Source organism: Berghia stephanieae, chromosome 5 (genome assembly GCF_034508935.2).
Source record: "Berghia stephanieae isolate SIO BIC M18660-M18661 chromosome 5, UCSD_Bste_1.3, whole genome shotgun sequence".
Lineage (NCBI taxonomy): Eukaryota > Metazoa > Mollusca > Gastropoda > Nudibranchia > Aeolidiidae > Berghia > Berghia stephanieae.
In genome coordinates this window covers 84,489,302-84,506,801 of record NC_088364.1, presented here as the reverse complement: position 1 = coordinate 84,506,801, position 17,500 = coordinate 84,489,302, and the positions used below count along the sequence as shown (strand labels likewise).

Here is a 17,500-nt window from a genome sequence, read left to right as displayed (position 1 = left end):
TCATTATACCATTATCACATCATCATTGTCATGATCATCATCATCATACCATTATTGCATCATCATCATCATCATCATCATCATCATCATCATCATCATCATCATATACCATTATCGCATCATCATCATCATTATACCATTATCGCATCATAATCATCATCATCATAATCGTTCTTATTATTATTGTTACTATTATAAAGTTGGAAGGGTTATTTTGTTATCACGTTTTATATTCCAGGACAACAAATGCCTTGCAACTCAAGATATCATCAAGTCTGCTCGAAATCATTTGATCAGTGCAGCCATCAAAAAGGTCAGTAAAGTCTTTTGTGTTTTTGTCATGTCCGAATGTAAGACGACTGCATTTCAACTTTGTTATTTGTGGTATCATGTTTTAATGCAATATACAAAATCTGTCAAAGACCACCCCCAATTAATAAATAAATTTTTAAATGTTTGAATGCAATGCCAGTCAAATCATCCTACAAAAATCCGACAGCCTCCCTCTGCCCTTGAGTTTAGTATTTGAGTCTGATAGATCTGGTGGATATATTTTTGTTACAGACCAGTTTCCCATCCTAAGAGTATCAAGCAATTGTTACTGTGTTTGACGTTACAAAAATAGAGATAAAATTTTGGTCCACAGGTCTTAAAAATCCAAAGCACTTTTTTTTCTTTCACTGTCACTTTATTGTCCTTACATTTTCAGATTTTTAGTTCATTGCATTTCGTTTTAATACTTGTAGAATTACCTCTAACAGTAACAGCGTGGTTTTAGACCATGGCAGCATTTATTTATATCAATTATAGATTTGTGTTTGTTTTTTTGTTTCCCTTCATGTTTCCTAAGATAGAGATCCTTGGAAATTAATCCTCTTAACACTTAAAAAAAGAGATTTGGGGTGTCAGAAAAAAATCCCAAAGATCCCTTGAATTGAGAGTCTCAAATGTTCAAGTTCATTCTCTCAGTGCTGTGATTATTTATTTTACACCCATACAAGTATAAATTTCCTGAATATATTGTCCCAGTGTTCACATGGCCTAAAAGCATTTCAAGCACCTTTAACTCTCTTCTTATCTGTCATTTTCCCGATTGTCCTCAAAACTTCACAACCATTCTCTACAAAAATAGATTTATTTCACTCAAATACAAAAGCTGTTAGTTCTTGCCAGACATTTTTGCGGCCATAAGCGATTCAGAAAACTGCCATGACAGATTATGGGATAGTGTGGCTCAGTGGTACGGTCTTTGCTTCGTACCTGAAAGGTACCAAGTTCGATCACCCGGCTTGGAATAGACCCTAAAAGAACAATTTCCCCATGGGGATGAATAAAGGGAATTTTATTTATTTTTATTTAATTTTCAAACAGATCATCAGTTGTTTGTTTTTTTTTTGTTTTCTTCCACAGGTGTCTCAGCATGACCTTGCCATGATTCTTGCCAGAGTTTGTAGTGCTGAAAAGGAGACAAACACAAGACTTCTGGTGAGTTGAACATTTTAAAAAACACATTAGTGAATTCGTTGAACACAAGTTATGTCCCTTAGTTGTATTCAACACCGTGAACCCTATTAGGACAGCACATATAAACACGATTTATTTAGGGCTTGGTGGTTTCAAATTCTATGAGTGAACCAAACTCACATGACACAGTTCATTAAAACAACAAGCTGAGATACCAGTCTAGTGTGGACCGGTCTTTATAGATATTTTTTATCCACCAATCAAGGGACTGAATTTGGTAGATAATGCATTCACTCAATATTAATCTATTGCTGTAGAAAATCAAGTTCAAGTGAACTGGGTGTAAAAACGAAAGTTATATTCTCAGTGACTGGATTAGAACCTGTATCAAATGATTTTGAGTTTATTGTTTGAATGAATTCAGAAAAACATATTTTAAAAGAATATTTACGATTGTAAAGACAGCAGCTATGACAAGGAAACAAGATAAAGAAGTTGAGGTGGCAGAAGTCAGGATGTTAAGATGGTCACTTGTCTGGACAAGAAAAGAGTCGGAAAGGAACGGTTTCGAAGGTTGACTGAAATGAAGAATGTATTGATAAACATGAGAGAAGATAGATTGAGATAGTTTGGATATGTTAAGAGTTGAGAGAGGGAAAGAAAGTATTGGATATACATTTAGCGGAAAAGGGTGAAAAGGGATGCCCGAAGACTAGTTGTTTGGATAGAGTAAAGGGTGATATGAAAGAACTGAGTCTGGAAGAAAATGATGCAATGAGCTGAGATGCATGGAGATGTGGCATTCATTATGGCAACCCTGCAGAATGGGGATAAGCTGAAAGAAGGAAGAGAAGATAAGATTTAAGGATTTTATTGTAATCACCATGCTCAGTGCTCCATTATTCCCCAGAAAGCCGCATGCCATGAAATTTCCATTTCATACCGTATAATTTGCATGTTAGGTGTCTTTTTTTCTTCTAAATAAATAAAATAAAATAAAATAAAATAACATGGGGCAGCGTGACTCAGTGGTACGGTCTTTGCTTCCTACCCGAAAGGTACCGAGTTCGATCACCCGCCGCTGCGTTGTGTGGCCTTGAGCAAGTCACCTCACCCTAGCTCACTTTGCGGCGCTGCACTGCGGCTGACGCCTGGGTTATTCCAGTCTTCCCTTGGAATAGACCCTAGAGACAAATTTCCCCTTGGGGATGAATAAAGGGAATTTTATTTTATTTTTTTTTATTTTTTAAATTTTAATTTGCATGTTAGGTGTCTTTTTTTCTTCTATTTAAGATTTTGCAATATCCTTCACTGTCTTTAGCCAGTTACTCATTTACACCTGAATCAAGTGTGATAATATTATGTGTTAAAAGCATTACTGAAGCAGGGGTTTTTCTATTATGTTCATCTTGTCACTGCCATCACTCAACGTTTCTTGACTTGAGATATGAATGCTCCACGGACAAATCTTAAGTTTAGTTATTGAGAAGACTGAATTTTTAATACATGGGAGCAGCTAGGAGGCTTATTACCGATAATCTTATTTCTGACGAAGTGTGGATCTGGCAACAGACATGGATGTATAAACTGGCATTTGTCTTTTAAATGATATTCAATTCAATTCAATTCAAATATTTATTTATGGACGGCATTTAAAAAATGTTTCATAGATAATGTAGTCAGGCTAATAGAAGCCTTTGACCGACATATTGCAGGCATTGTTGAGTCACAATATGGAATAAGATGTTCCTGATGACAATTACAATATCAGTAATGAGTGAGTATTTTGAGAGATGAAATAAGAAAAGAAAGAATAAAAAGGAGGGAAAAAAACGATCTTCTCAAAAATGTACGATCTTTTAATTTTTTCATTAAAATTTTTTTTTTGGCATCGATATGGATTTGACAAAAGGACTGATCCCAGGACTCATCGCCACATTTTTTCTCCACAGTGCAAGGATATTGTCACTGACAAGGACATCCTACCCAAGCTCATTAAACTGGTCATGTCCAAACTGGTAAGTAGAATTTATTACATTGTTGACTCCGTGAGACTCACTGTCCAGATCTACTGTTGCTTCCTGGAAAGTATGTTGCTGAATATGTCTGGATTATCAAACTATCAAACTGATTTTAATTTTATTTTATTTTTTTTGTTGGTGCAAGAATATTAAGAGACAAAATCTGTTCATTTTTGAATGATTGAATATTAAGATGAATTAGATCTAGAACATTGACATATGATTCATGTTATCTATTGTAACAGAGTTAATGATGTCAGAAAATGTTCATGATATCGCCCCAAAAAAGTAAATATGAAAATAAAAAATGAAACAAAACTAAATATAATTTTAAAATGAGATGAAAAAAGAAAGAAAAGAGAAGGAAAACAAAACAAACAAACAAAAAAAATACTGAAAAATTAATAACCAAAACAAAACAAAACAAACCCCCCCCCCCCCCCCCAAAACATCACATCATAAGGTTTATCATGATTAAAACACAGACAAAGTGGACTGACAATCACATGACATCAGTCAAACCTGTGGACTGGGAATTAAAGGAATGATAATTTTGATCCATATCGTTGACTTTCCAAGGAATTGAGACAGAAAATTTTTATCACGAAGTTATTTTTGTCCTTCACTAGCGTATTGTATACGTACCAGTCATATTTGACATACAGCGTTAATCGGAGGTTATGTTAAAATGAAGTAGATGAGGAAAGTTGAGTTAGCGTCAAAATGATCAGTGGAGACATTTATTTCAACTCAAATTCTTGAAATTTGGTTTAAATTACGTACTTTTAAGCATCAGCAAATCCTGACATAAGAATATTTTGAGGTCAATCTATCACATATGAGACCCACTGTCTCAAATCGGTGTTATGTCGGGATGAGCTCTGTGCTGGAAATTTAATTTATAGGCAAAAACATAATATGGGTTGGTTTCTATACATTATGGTGGAGAATTAAAACAATTTCTTCCATGTCAAAAACTCAAAAATTAGTATTTTCAATCATTTAAATTTTAAAGTCACTTTTTGGGGTCCAATTCACCCCATTCTGACATAATACTGTTTTGAGACAAGCGGTCACATGCGGCTATGTGGTCTAGTGGTATGACACTCGCCTTTGGATCAGAAGGTCCTGGGTTCGAGCCTCGCTCGGCGCATAGTTGAGTCCTTGGAAAAGGCTCTTTACTCACATTCTCTCACAGTACTCAGGTGTAAAATTAGTACCTATCCGCTAACAGAAAATTGTAATATTGCCTAAAAGGTGTCATGACCCATTCTACATGTTAAATGTTGCTGTTGGCTAGGGACTCTTTGTAAAACACCCCGAGCACGTTTTGTGGATATTGTGCTATATAAAAGCTCAATTCAGTTTAAATTACATAAAGTATATAATGAACATTGACAAACTTTTCCACTCCCATATATTATTTAGAATATGAATTGATACAAAGAAACTATTTGAAAAAAGACACGGGAGTCGTTTACACTAAAACTTTCTTGTCCTTTTCATGATTCCAGCCCACTATGTCTGTGGCTGTAGCTGTCGGAGGGTGCAGACGCCAAGAGCTCAAGGTGAGTTGCATTGACGATAATGACAATTATAATCCATAATTACAACATGCCGTAGATGGAATTCCCTTTAGGACATTGGAACAGTTTCCCTCCCTCTTACCTCACTATCTTTTCTACCATCCAATCCCCCCCCCCCCCCCCCCCCACGATGCAACCAACAGTTTTCTTAATCTGATTTCATTTTGTTATAGTTAATAGTTTTAAAAACTCAACACTGTGTTGCAGAGCAGAGCTCATTGTTCTGAACAAAATATAGAATATACTCGTTGCTATTCTGTTTGAAAAAATCTATTTTTGTGTTGGGTGAGTATGAAGTTTCGGGTAAAATTCTGAAAATAACTTGTAAGGAGAGAGATAAATTTTTAAATAAATAAAATGCCCTTTGTTCATACCGAAGGAGAAATATTTTGACAAGGTCATTCCAAGGATAGAATGGAATAACTAAGTGTCAGCTACAGGAGTTAGGGTAAGGGGACCTGCTCGAGGCTACACTGCAGAGTGGGGATTTGAACTCACACCTTTTGAGTAAAAAGCAAAGATCATACCACTGTGTCATGCTGCCCCTTTTCATAACATATATATTTTTTAAAAAAGTTGTTAGAGATGGTTTTGTTTTTCCAGTTAAAGAATTGATTATTTCTACTTCCGGCCTCATCTTGTTCTGAGTGGTGCCAATTTAGTATTTTATCAGAGAAATACAAATCTATTATGTGGTGTGTATAGGGAGAGTGGAGCTGCTTTTGTTGGATGAATTGGTCATAAACTCTATACCATTGTTTATGAATATTGTATTGTGTAGATGAATCAAGATTTTGTTTTAAAAAAACAAACAAAAAAACCAAAACTGAATAGCATTTATTTAAAATAGAAAAATAATTAAGGAATACGAGTTCATCAACTCAAACAGGACAGAGGCATTGAAAGCAACAAAAGGAGAGGTTGGGGCTGTTGAAAACTTCAATTATCTTAGAGTTGAAATGAGTAAAGATGGGGGAGTGACTGGTAATTTGGAAAGAAGGATAGGGCTGGCATGGGGAGCTTTCCAAAGGCTTGGTTACGTTTGGAATGCAAAGGAAATCGGCAGAAACACAAAGATAACAACACTCTTCAAATCCCTAATCATGGCAGTTTTACTAGCTGTATGTCTGTGAAACACGGAAAATGAACAAAGAAGATGAAAGTAGAGTAGACACTTTCCAAAACAAATGTCTCAGAGGATAAGGTTTCTTTTTTTTTTTTTAAGGTCAGTATCCCTATGCCCATATTTATTGTCATATATATTCGATGGAGATAAACCTAAATTGGCAAAGTGACGACAAACATTAGATGTCTCTCATTCCTGAGGTTAAAAAAGAAAGAAAAAAAAATGTCTTAGAGGAATATGAAGAATAAGATGGCAACAGAATATAACAACAGATGAAGTGATGGAATTGACAGGAACGAAGAAGGTCAGTACAATGGTCAAGTATTGAGAAAGGAAAATGGGTTTGGTTGTGCTACAGCGATGGGATGGACACCATGAGGAAAGAGGAGAAAGGGACGCCTTAAAAGAGCATGTCTCAACGTGGTGGAGCAGGAAAGAAATGCTGGTATGATATACTCCTGGCAGCGAGGAAGAACTGAAGCAAGGGTCTGGAGTAAATGGATGGAAAACTATTTAGGCTGTATGTACGTCCTGGCGCTGAGAGAATTAAGGTTCAGCTGAGGCTTTTAAAAATAAAATAGATTGAATACGTTTGATGATTAGATGTTGATGTTTCTAAATAAAAATAACAAAATTTTGTTTACACATTTATTTTCTAATCATGTTTCACCTAAAAACTTGGCTTATTTTTGCTTTGACACCAGGAAACATGCGAAACAGAATGTGGAGTTATCATGAAAACCTTGCAGTCCTCTGCTAGAACAGTCCTCACTCTTGTGAGTATTTCATTTGTATTCGACTTTTTATTTGTTTTTAGTGTAAAATAACGGGACTGTCAGTTTGTGATGAAATATTGCATCAAGATTAAGAGAAAGAGAGAGAGAGAAAAAATTATAAATGAGGATTATTATTACCCATAGCCTTACTGAAGTTAGAGTAAAACACAACGTTGAGACATTTGCTGTGTGTTCCATTGTGGCATAGTCAAAATTTCTGAATTATTATTTTTTCTAGCTCTCCTTTAGCTCACCCTGTACAATCTTTTCTTTTGACTCCCTTGTTACAGTAGTGTTGTGATTGCTGTCACTCCTTTTCTTTTCTGTTAATGAGTTGGGCAAAAACAAAACAAACCCTAAAACTTACTATAATAAAGTCCTGTATTTGACACATACGTTTTTATTTTGTTTACTTAAACCCGCTTTTATCAAAATAATCCGTCACTCACATAAGATTTTAACCACTGTAATATGAATAAGAAGAAAAAGAAGAAAATAATAATAATATAATGAACTTATATAGCGCCTAGTTCCAATTTAGAATTGCTCACTGGCGCTCTACATCAACACATCATGTATGATATACAAATATAGTTTTCAAAAAATATTTCATATATTCATCCTAAGGAGAAAGTTGTTTTAAAGGTCTGTCTCTACAAAAATACTGAGATAATTAATGTCCCATGTCAGTCGCAGTGCTGCAAAGTTAGCTAAATTCCCTGCACATGAAAAAAAAAAAAGAGAGAGATACCACCACTAGGACTCGAATTAGTGACCTTCGGGTGTAAATGCAATGTCTCACCCACTCTGCCATTTTACAGAATTATTGAATGAAAATTAATTAGTTTTAGGTTTGATACAAATAAATGACTTTTTCTACAAATTGAGCAATTTTCATAACTTGCAATTGTGCTTACAAAAAGTTGTCAATATTTCAGGACCGCTACACGAAGCTGTTCAAGACTCTCTGTGCAAAGACTGGAATGGCTCACGTTGTGGTAAGTTGCAGATTCCTTTATTTTATTTCTTTATTTCTTCTTCTTCTTCTTCTTCTTCTTCTTCTTCTTCTTCTTCTTCTTCTTATTATTATTATTATTATTATTATTATTATTATTATTATTATTATTATTATTATTATTATTATTATTATTATTATTATTATTAATAATATCTCAGATAGATTTCTTAGATCACATTTTTGTCTCCTTCTCCTATGGAAAGAGTTTCACAATGTCTCCTGTTTTAAATGTGGATAGAATGTCAAATAAAATGTTCTGAATTTTGTAATTCCAAAAATGCTAGAAATAAGAGAGTTAAGTGGAATGAATGAAATAAATATATTTCCTCTAATTGTTTTATTTTGTATAGTGTGAGGCCATGGCTCGGGACAACTATGGGAACTTTATCCAAGGAATCACAAGTGCTGTAAGTCTATTTTTGTATTTGTGTATGTTTGTGTGTGTGTTTATGTATGTGTGAGAGTGTGAGTGTTTGTGTTTATGTGTGCAATTATGGTGTTAAAAGTTAGATTAACACTTAATTGCGGTCAGGTAAATTTTTCTTTTTTTTTTCTTTTTTTCTTTTTTGGTGAATAAAAGAGAAAGATAAGCTATTATAGCAATACAGCAGTCGGTACCAGTTTTAATAGTTATCGTATTATACAGCCTACAGATCACACATGGGAAATACGACCCTTTTTTAATTTATTTATTTATTTTTTTTTTTTAAGTTTCTTTTGTGCAGACTTACCAATACATATTAGATGGGTAAACAGATTTGAATTTTACATGGGAAAAATTTAGTCACAATTAAAATTTTTTCCACCTTTCGGATTTATAATGTAAAATTGGAGGAAATGACAAATACTGGTTTCCCACTCAGAAAAAGAAACAGGATGAAGTTGTATGATCATGTATCAATTCCTCCACATTTGAATCTGGCGTTATTAAAAATGTTAGAACTCGTGTATTTTTTTTGATGCAGATATTTTTTTTTGGTTTGTGTGTCAGATTTAAAGAAAAAAGTTACAGATTTCTTTTGTTGCCTGTGGCGAACCTTAAGTATAATACAGGAAATGAGATTGCTATGTCAGATATGGACCAGACTCATTCAACACGAAATAGACCGAGATAAACCCACGCTCCTTTGACTTTGTTGCTCTAGAGCATATAAAGGATTAAAATATAGTAAATAGTAAATAATGAATTTATATAGCGCCTAAACATCCAGGTTAATCGTGCTCTGCGGCGCTTTACATAATAAAAATAAAAATACAAAATGTTTAAAAACAACAAAATTAAAAATCACGACACTACATGATACATAATAAGCATGCATACAAAAAGCAAAATCAAAGCAACATCTATTTTATGAAAAAATAAGCCTCGCGGAACAACTCAGTCTTCAGACATATCCTGAAGGATGATAAATTTTCACAGGACTTTGTCCGAGGACTAAGTGCGTTCCATAGGCGTGGAGCTATGAATGAAAAGGCTTTTTCACCGAAAGTGGATTTTGAGCTGGTAACTTTTAGAAGTTGGGACTGAGATGATCTTAAATTTCGAGTGGGTTCATATTTTTTAATCAGTTCCTGCAAATATTCAGGTGCCAATCCATCCAGACATCTAAAAACATAGCACAATATTTTCAATTCTATCCTATACTTCACAGGAAGTCAGTGCAATTCCTGGAGAACTGGTGTTATATACCAATATAAGATAAACTGTTGTTATTATTATATTGATATATGTTATATCTTTATCTAACAGGACCCTTCCAAGATGTGTCCTATGACATCTGCATGTTTGACGGAGTCATCTGTTTCTAAAGGAGTCAAGGTATGGAAGTTGCAGAAGAATTTGTACGAAGCTTATCTTGTATTATGGTTGACGTGTTTTAATCAAATGATTAAAAAATCAACTGGTTTGCATTTTAAGATACATACTCGTTATTCGTTAATATTTATTATCTTCCATCCTTTTTCTAACAACAAATTTAGAGGAATATTTTGATTAGCTCATGAAAGAAAATTGTATTTGTTTTATCCAAACAGTTTTATAAGAGGCCTGACTTGGTTTAACTTCGATAGGTCAAAGTTAGCATCTTTTTACAGAATTCATAACTAACAAATAAGAGATGTGATGATCACTCTCATAAAAAGATACAATTTGTGTCTGAGATTGGACATTGTATCTTTTTATGAGAGTGATCATCACATCTCCTATTTGTTAGTTATGAATTCTGTTATAAAGATGCCATTGTCTATGTCTGATTTCATCTCTTATTTGTTAGTTATGAATTCTGTAATAAAGATGCCATTGCCTATGTCTGATTTCATCTCTTATTTGTTAGTTATGAATTCTGTTATAAAGATGCCATTGCCTATGTCTCATTTCATCTCTTATTTGTTAGTTATGAATTCTGTTATAAAGATTTTATTGCCTATGTCTGATTTCATCTCTTATTTGTTAGTTATGAATTCTGTTATAAAGATGCCATTGCCTATGTCTCATTTCATCTCTTATTTGTTAGTTATGAATTCTGTTATAAAGATTTTATTGCCTATGTCTCATTTCATCTCTTATTTGTTAGTTATGAATTCTGTTATAAAGATTTTATTGCCTATGTCTGATTTCATCTCTTATTTGTTAGTTATGAATTCTGTTATAAAGATGCTATTGTCTATGTTTGATTTCAGCAATCCTTCTCAGAGTGTTCTGTGTGCAAAGAAGTTGTCAGTGAAATCCGGGCAATGTCTCGAAGCTCAGAAATTCAGGTAAAGGCTTAACTCTCTCTTTACCGACAATTTTCAGTATTTTCCCAAAATGGCAGGCTTACCCAGCAGAAAAATAGATTTTTTAAACTCAAACAATCCCTCTACAAAACAACTTTATGTTATTAATTAAACAAATATCATTGGGATTTACAAATTAAATCTGAACACAAAAAAATATATGTTGTGTTGTAACAAATGTGACGATTTTGCTATAGGTGGTAAGGAGAGGGTTAAACTAGTGGAGATCATTTTATAGAAAAAGTCAAACCAGAATGTTCACCAGAAATCTATGATGGGGCATCAGTAAAAGAGAAAGAAAATTAACAAAGATGATACAATTCTCCCACCAGATCCTTTCTTCCAAGGCTTCATCCAATAAAGTGTTATTGCAGATGACTTAAGTGGAAGTGTTACTTTATATAAGCAGTTTTGAAAAAAGGAGAGATCTGCATGACTCGGAATAGTTAATTTTTTTAAAAAATCGTGCGATATTTTCAGTTAATGCTAATATGGAATAGATTCACAATGTTGATCATTGCTTTACATTACAATATATATAAACATCAGGAATAATACAATGAGAAGCGCCCAGCATCAGCTGAGGTCAATTCGATATTGCATAGCGTTATAGCTTATGTTCATGTTTATTGCAGGATAATAATAGTAATAGCTATAAATGGCTGTTTAACTTTTCTTCTTCTCTTCAAGCTGGTAATTTCACTCTTTGAACAATCATTTGGTTGAAAAATTCAATAAGATTGAAAAACCGTTGTAGGTGATTGATTGATTGATTGATTGATTGATTGATTGATTATCCTTCCTATAATTTTATTGCTTTGAAAGAAATCGACTTATACTATGATGCATTAGTTTAATGTGAGTTTGTTTAAATTATGAAAATATGAATATATTCTTGAAAAGTTATATTGCCCAATTTTCTCTTTTTTTCAGAGTGCTGTGAGAAATCTGATAAAATCTGTATGCCCACGCTTGGGAGAGTTCAAAGATTTGGTGAGTTTTTGGTTGAGATTAGGAACCATACTGAATACTCATCAGTAATTTCGTGACAGGGGTTTATTTATAACTTATCCTTCTATTGAATTTGATCAAAATTTGAGATATATTCTGACAGGATACCTATTCTATGCTAACAAAATTTTATAACTCACCAATACGTCTTCATGTATTCAATTAGAATTTATAAAATGACATTTTAAAATGATCAAATAGCCTTTAACCAATTAACTGCTGTAACCTGAAAAATCTCATATGTAAAGATTTGGCCAGAAAATCTGGTCTTTAAATATTGATTGATTTCAATGAGCCTCTGCAAAGTCCCAGGTTTGAAAGTTTTTGCCAAGATGAGAGTCATTTAAATTCTCGCTAAATTTTCAAATACAAGTTTTTCCAGACTACTGCAGTTGATGCATACCTGCCAACCCTAACGGTTTTGGCTGAATCCTTCCTATTTTCACTCTTCCTTTCTGTAATATCCCGCCATTGTCTCTAAAATTCAGATTTTTCAAAAATGATGATAATGGTAGGAATAAAAAAAGAGGGGAAGGGGGGGGGGGGGGGGGGGGGGGGGGGGGGGGGGGGGGTTAAACTGTGAGATTCCTATTTTTTTTTGTCTCAAATTCCTATTTTCAGGCGTTCTGATTCCACTTTTGGAATGTGAAGGGCTGGCAGGTCTGGTTTTAAAAGAAGCAGCAATTCGGGGCTGTTATTATTGCTATTGCCCAACCATATCTTGTTGACATGTGTTTTTTTTAAAATGTTTATTTTCTTGCTTATGTAGACTCATGCCCTCATTTTCGTAACTGCAATATTACACCTGAGCGGTGGCCATCGTTACATTATAGCCTGACACAAGAACCCTCTAGGACTGGCAGTTTGGCGTCATTTTTTAGGTTTGTGTAGCGTCTAGTGAGTTGTCGTTAGTAGAGCTCAAGAAAACAAGTGATTTCATTGGTTGAACTATTGAATACAACTCACGATTTGTTTTCTTTTGTGGCCAAAGACTTGTCTTTTGACGTCATTTTTTGGTCAGTGTCAGTTTACAATAGCTACGCCTGAGCTCGGTTGCATGAATTTTGGTGACACTCCCATTTTTATGTTGTCAGTCTAGACAAACTGGCGCCAGACGTCCTTGATGGTCGAAAAGGAAAGGGCGGGGGAGGAAGTTGGCTAGGCTTTTCTTGTTTATGTAGGCTCATGCCCTCATTTTTGTAACTGCAATATTAACTTCTCTTCCAATTGTTTTTTTCCACTCCAGTGTGACACCTTGGCCGATGAAGGCCTGACTTATGTGGCAGATTTGATCGCATCAGAAATGGTAATGGATCTTTAAAAAAAAAAAAAGTAACTGGATGAATTTTTCAGAGCTGTAGCCCATTGTATTTATAACACTATTTTCTTTAGAAGGATAAATGTTCTGATATATTTGATTTATGATAATAATAATAATAATAATAATAATAATAATAATAATAATAATAATAATAATAATAATAATAATAATAAATAATAATAATGATAATAATAATAATAATAATAATAATAATAATAATAATAATAATAATAATAATAATAATAATAATAATAATAATATAATGACAATGATAATAATAATACACATTATACAGCGCTCATTTAATGTAATGAGAAAATTGTTAACTTTTATTTTTTTTAAAACTCACCCTATAATCATTCAAAAACATTTCTAATTTTAAAGGAGCCAGTCGTTGTCTGTGAGAAACTCAGTCTCTGCAGCGATCCTGAAAACAAGTTGATAGGTAAGTTAAACATCATTTGTTCTCATCTATTGTATATGGTTATAAAATGTTACAGTGAATGACATAAACAGTTGGATGGTGAAAAGGTTTAATTGAGATATTGCCAAGTTTGGTTAGAAGGTCAATTTTTATCCAAAATGATTTCTTGTCATAAATGATTAAATCAACCCTTTTTTAAAAAATACATCTTTGGGAAATTTCAAAGCTTAATTTCACTTCTAAATATTTTTTACAGCTAGTCAAGTTGAAAAAGTATGAATTTGAGAAAAGTTTGTGGATACCTTTCCCATACATCTGACCATAACTTCATTAAAAATCACCCAATTTACTTCAAATAAAGATTAAAATGCTCTGGTGAGCATATTCTTTCAGAAATGCAAATCCAAAATTATCACATTCCGATGGATTATGTCATGCACTGACACAAATATTGTTGGATTGAAAATAGCAACTTTTCGATTTTGGTAGAAGCACAATCCTTGGCTACATAAAATGTTTCTGGTCTTTTTTAATGCTCAAGATTGACTAAATTCTGTCTTGTCTTTGGCAACAATGGACTTATTTATTGCCCCTAAAATTTGCCTCAAGTTCCCCTGTGTTAATGAATGCGCATTTATTTTGTTGTTTGAAATTCAGGGAAGTTGAATGTTATCTCTAATCAATTTGACTATACCAAATTCAATGCAGCTATGGGGTCTTGTGATATGAGACACGCTTTCAGACATGTAACCAGTCTCTGGTTTGAGTTCTGCTCTGGCAGTGCAAAGTTGAGTCTTTGGAAAAGGCTTTTTACAGACACCTTCACAAAATTGTACCATGTGTAATATTTCCTTAGCTGTGCCTTCATCGGTCGAAAAGAAATTTTCACTAAAATATATTTTGTAATATTTCCCACAGCTGTGCCTACATCGGTTGAACAGAAATCTTCACTAAAATACATTTTGTAATATTTCCACAGCTGTACCTACTACATCGGTCGAACAGAAATCTTCAATGAAATGTACTTTGTGTGAACTTATCATGGAAGAAATCGTAAAGGCCATGCAGGACAACAAGAGAGAGGTGAGTTACTTTATAAACAACAAGGGGAGGAAACATTTTTTTGGGGTAACTTCAGTGTAATTTACAGATAAAAAATAATTTTAAAATGAGCTTTTATATAGTGCAATATCCACTAAACATGCTCAAAGCGCTTTACAAGGTGTCCCTGGTCAACAGCAACATTTAACATGAATGACGGGACATGATGTCTGTTAGGCGATATTACAATTTATTTTCGGAAAGAGACAACGCTGTTAATGGCCAGGTACTCATTTTACACCTGAGTACAGTGAGAGATTGTGAGTAAAGAGCCTTCTCCAAGGACTCAATTATGCGCCAAGCGAGGCTCGAACCCATGACCTTCCGATCTGAAAGCGAGTGTCATACCACTAGGCCACATAGCCACACAGATAGGTACTATTAAAGTTTTATATATATTTTATTTATATTATTTTCTTCCAGTGACAAGAAAGAGACTTTAAATTGATACTTGCCCAATTTAATTTTAAAATCCCTTATTGATATTGATTAATGAAATACGCTTTACCAAAGTCCTTGGAAAATCACAATATCAAAAGTTTTCAAATTTGAGTCATTTTTTTTAGATTTGATGTCATCAGAGAGTCTCCTAATAACGAAATCTGATTCTAGTGTATTTGTATTTCAGCAAGACTGGGCAACTTTCCACACTAGTAGCACTACACTGGCTTATTTAAGAGAAAGTGTTTTACCGGGAGACCTTCCATAAGCTACTACATCCCAAGTATTCTTGTTCTAGTCGGGGGTTTGGGAGGGGGGGACTTTAAAAAATAAAAAAAAAGTTTTCCCCCTCCCAAACCCCCTACTAGAACAGGATGTAGTAGCTTATGGAAGGTCTCCCGTTTTACCTCTAAGATAAATGAGTCCTGGCCAGCCACATCTATATAGTAGACGATGGTCCTGACACGAATGAATTCCAATTTGGAATGGTGTCCAACATAATTTAATGGTGTCGTTCAATGGATTACACAGAAACAAAGTTAAAAAAACCCAATTCAAAATGCATGGAATCAAATCAATATTCAAGATATGCCAACAGCAACACATAACAATGACATGTAGGACGAGACATGACACCTGTTAGGTGATATCACAATTTTTTGGGACAGAGATGACGCTGTAAACGGCCAGGTATTCATATTATACCTGAGTATGGTGAGAGAATGTGAGTAAAGAGCCTTCTCCAAGGACTCAACTATGTGCCGAGTGAGGCTCGAACCCAGGACCTTCTGATCCAAAAGTGAGTGTCATACCACTAGACCCCATAGCCTCACAATTTATGGAATGATTGTCCAATTTAAAAAGCTTTGCAAAGACAAGACCTGTATCACATCATTATGATCTGCCACTAACGTGATGGACGGTAAAACAATGGAATAAAAGATTATATCTAGCCGTAATCTTTATTGAGGTCTGTGGGTTTTACATCAGTAACTTGAAAAAATAATTTACTAAACATTGAAGTTTTCAGTACGGCCTAAAGTGCAATTTCTGATGCCATTGCCTGTGGAAGTCACTCAAGTCTTGTCACTATACTTTGTATTGTGGTAGAATTTATAAAACAACTCCCTATTTTGGATGCACAAGACATTTTCGTCTACTATCTTGTGCGCATAATTGAGTCCTTGGAAAAGTCTCTTTACTCACATTCTCTCACAGTACTCAGGTGTAAAATGAGCACCTGGTCGTTAACAGTGTTGCCTCTGTCCAAAAAAAATAAATGGTAATATCGTCTAACAGGCGACATGTTATGTCCTACATGTTGAATGTTGTTGTTGGTTCAGGGACCCCTTGTAAAGCGTTTTGAGCACGTTAAGTGGATATTGCACTATATAAAAGCTCAATTTGAAAAACTATCTTGTAAATTATGGATGGAACCAACTCACCTTAATTGTAGTGGAATGCCACACACTCCCAGTCAATTTGTTCCTCATCTCATGTAGTTCCATATCTGAAGCAGACGTCGGAGGTCATCTTCCAAAAAGGTGATCTATCTCTTGCCAATTCTATTAAAGCAGTGCCACCTTTCTCAGCTTCATCTGTCCAAGTTCTTATCCCTTTCAAATAAGTTATTCTTTGTCTTCCTCTTATTCTTTTTCCATTCATCTTTCCAGTCAAGGCGAGTACTTCCAAACCAGGGTGGCGGATAATGTGTCCTAAAAATTCCATTTGGCATTTGATGATTTTTGTTATCAGTGATCTTTTTCTGTTTGCCATTTCTAAAATTTCTTCATTTCTTTTCCTTTCCACCCATGACACCCTCATCATTCTTCTGTAAAACCACATATCCGCTGCCTCCAGTCTTTTAACCATGGTCTTGTTCATGGTCCAGCTCTTACAACCATATAGCAGCACAGACAGTACATAGCAATCCAGGACTTTGATTTTGGTTTTCATGCTAATATTCCTGTTTTTCATAATTGTATGCAGCTGGTTGAATGCATTCTTCGCCATACCTATTCTTTTCTTGTTTACTAAACATAAATAATGTTTCAAAAAAAAAAGCATGCTATATTTTTTTCTTTCATTATTCTATGCCATTACAGGAGCAGGTTCTATCCATCCTTAAAGTTTTCTGCACTAACACAGCTGAGCCTATCAAACAAGAATGTCAAGCATTCATCGAGGAATATGCTCATACTATTATTGGCATCGTCGCCAGGCAGTTGGACCCCGAACATATCTGTCCAGTACTCAATCTTTGCCCACGGAATGAAGGTAAGACTTTGTTCAGTCTTCTTACTGGGTGGGTTCTTGACCTCCTATAATGGGCAGGGAAGTCATTGACTGTGTCTTCTATAGCCCTATATCTGTTTTCCAATTTGCTTTCTTGGAACGAGATTACTTGTTTTGTCCTTTTTTTTTGTCGAGTCCTTG

At 34.4% G+C, this 17,500-nt stretch overlaps 1 protein-coding gene across 2 annotated transcripts in view; it reads left to right on the top strand.

Moving 5' to 3' along the window:
• Positions 1–17,500, top strand: part of LOC144973764 (uncharacterized) — a 127,264-nt gene that overhangs the window by 27,886 nt on the left and 81,878 nt on the right. For both annotated transcript variants that reach the window (XM_078916646.1, XM_078916644.1), the window contains exons 4-17: positions 239–313; positions 1,411–1,485; positions 3,417–3,482; positions 5,000–5,053; positions 6,902–6,973; positions 7,912–7,971; positions 8,342–8,398; positions 9,742–9,810; positions 10,671–10,748; positions 11,700–11,759; positions 13,024–13,083; positions 13,483–13,543; positions 14,502–14,605; positions 17,170–17,341. In XM_078916646.1, coding sequence (XP_078772772.1) covers positions 239–313; positions 1,411–1,485; positions 3,417–3,482; positions 5,000–5,053; positions 6,902–6,973; positions 7,912–7,971; positions 8,342–8,398; positions 9,742–9,810; positions 10,671–10,748; positions 11,700–11,759; positions 13,024–13,083; positions 13,483–13,543; positions 14,502–14,605; positions 17,170–17,341 — 1,063 coding nt within the window. The remainder of the gene's footprint in view (positions 1–238; positions 314–1,410; positions 1,486–3,416; positions 3,483–4,999; positions 5,054–6,901; positions 6,974–7,911; positions 7,972–8,341; positions 8,399–9,741; positions 9,811–10,670; positions 10,749–11,699; positions 11,760–13,023; positions 13,084–13,482; positions 13,544–14,501; positions 14,606–17,169; positions 17,342–17,500) is intronic.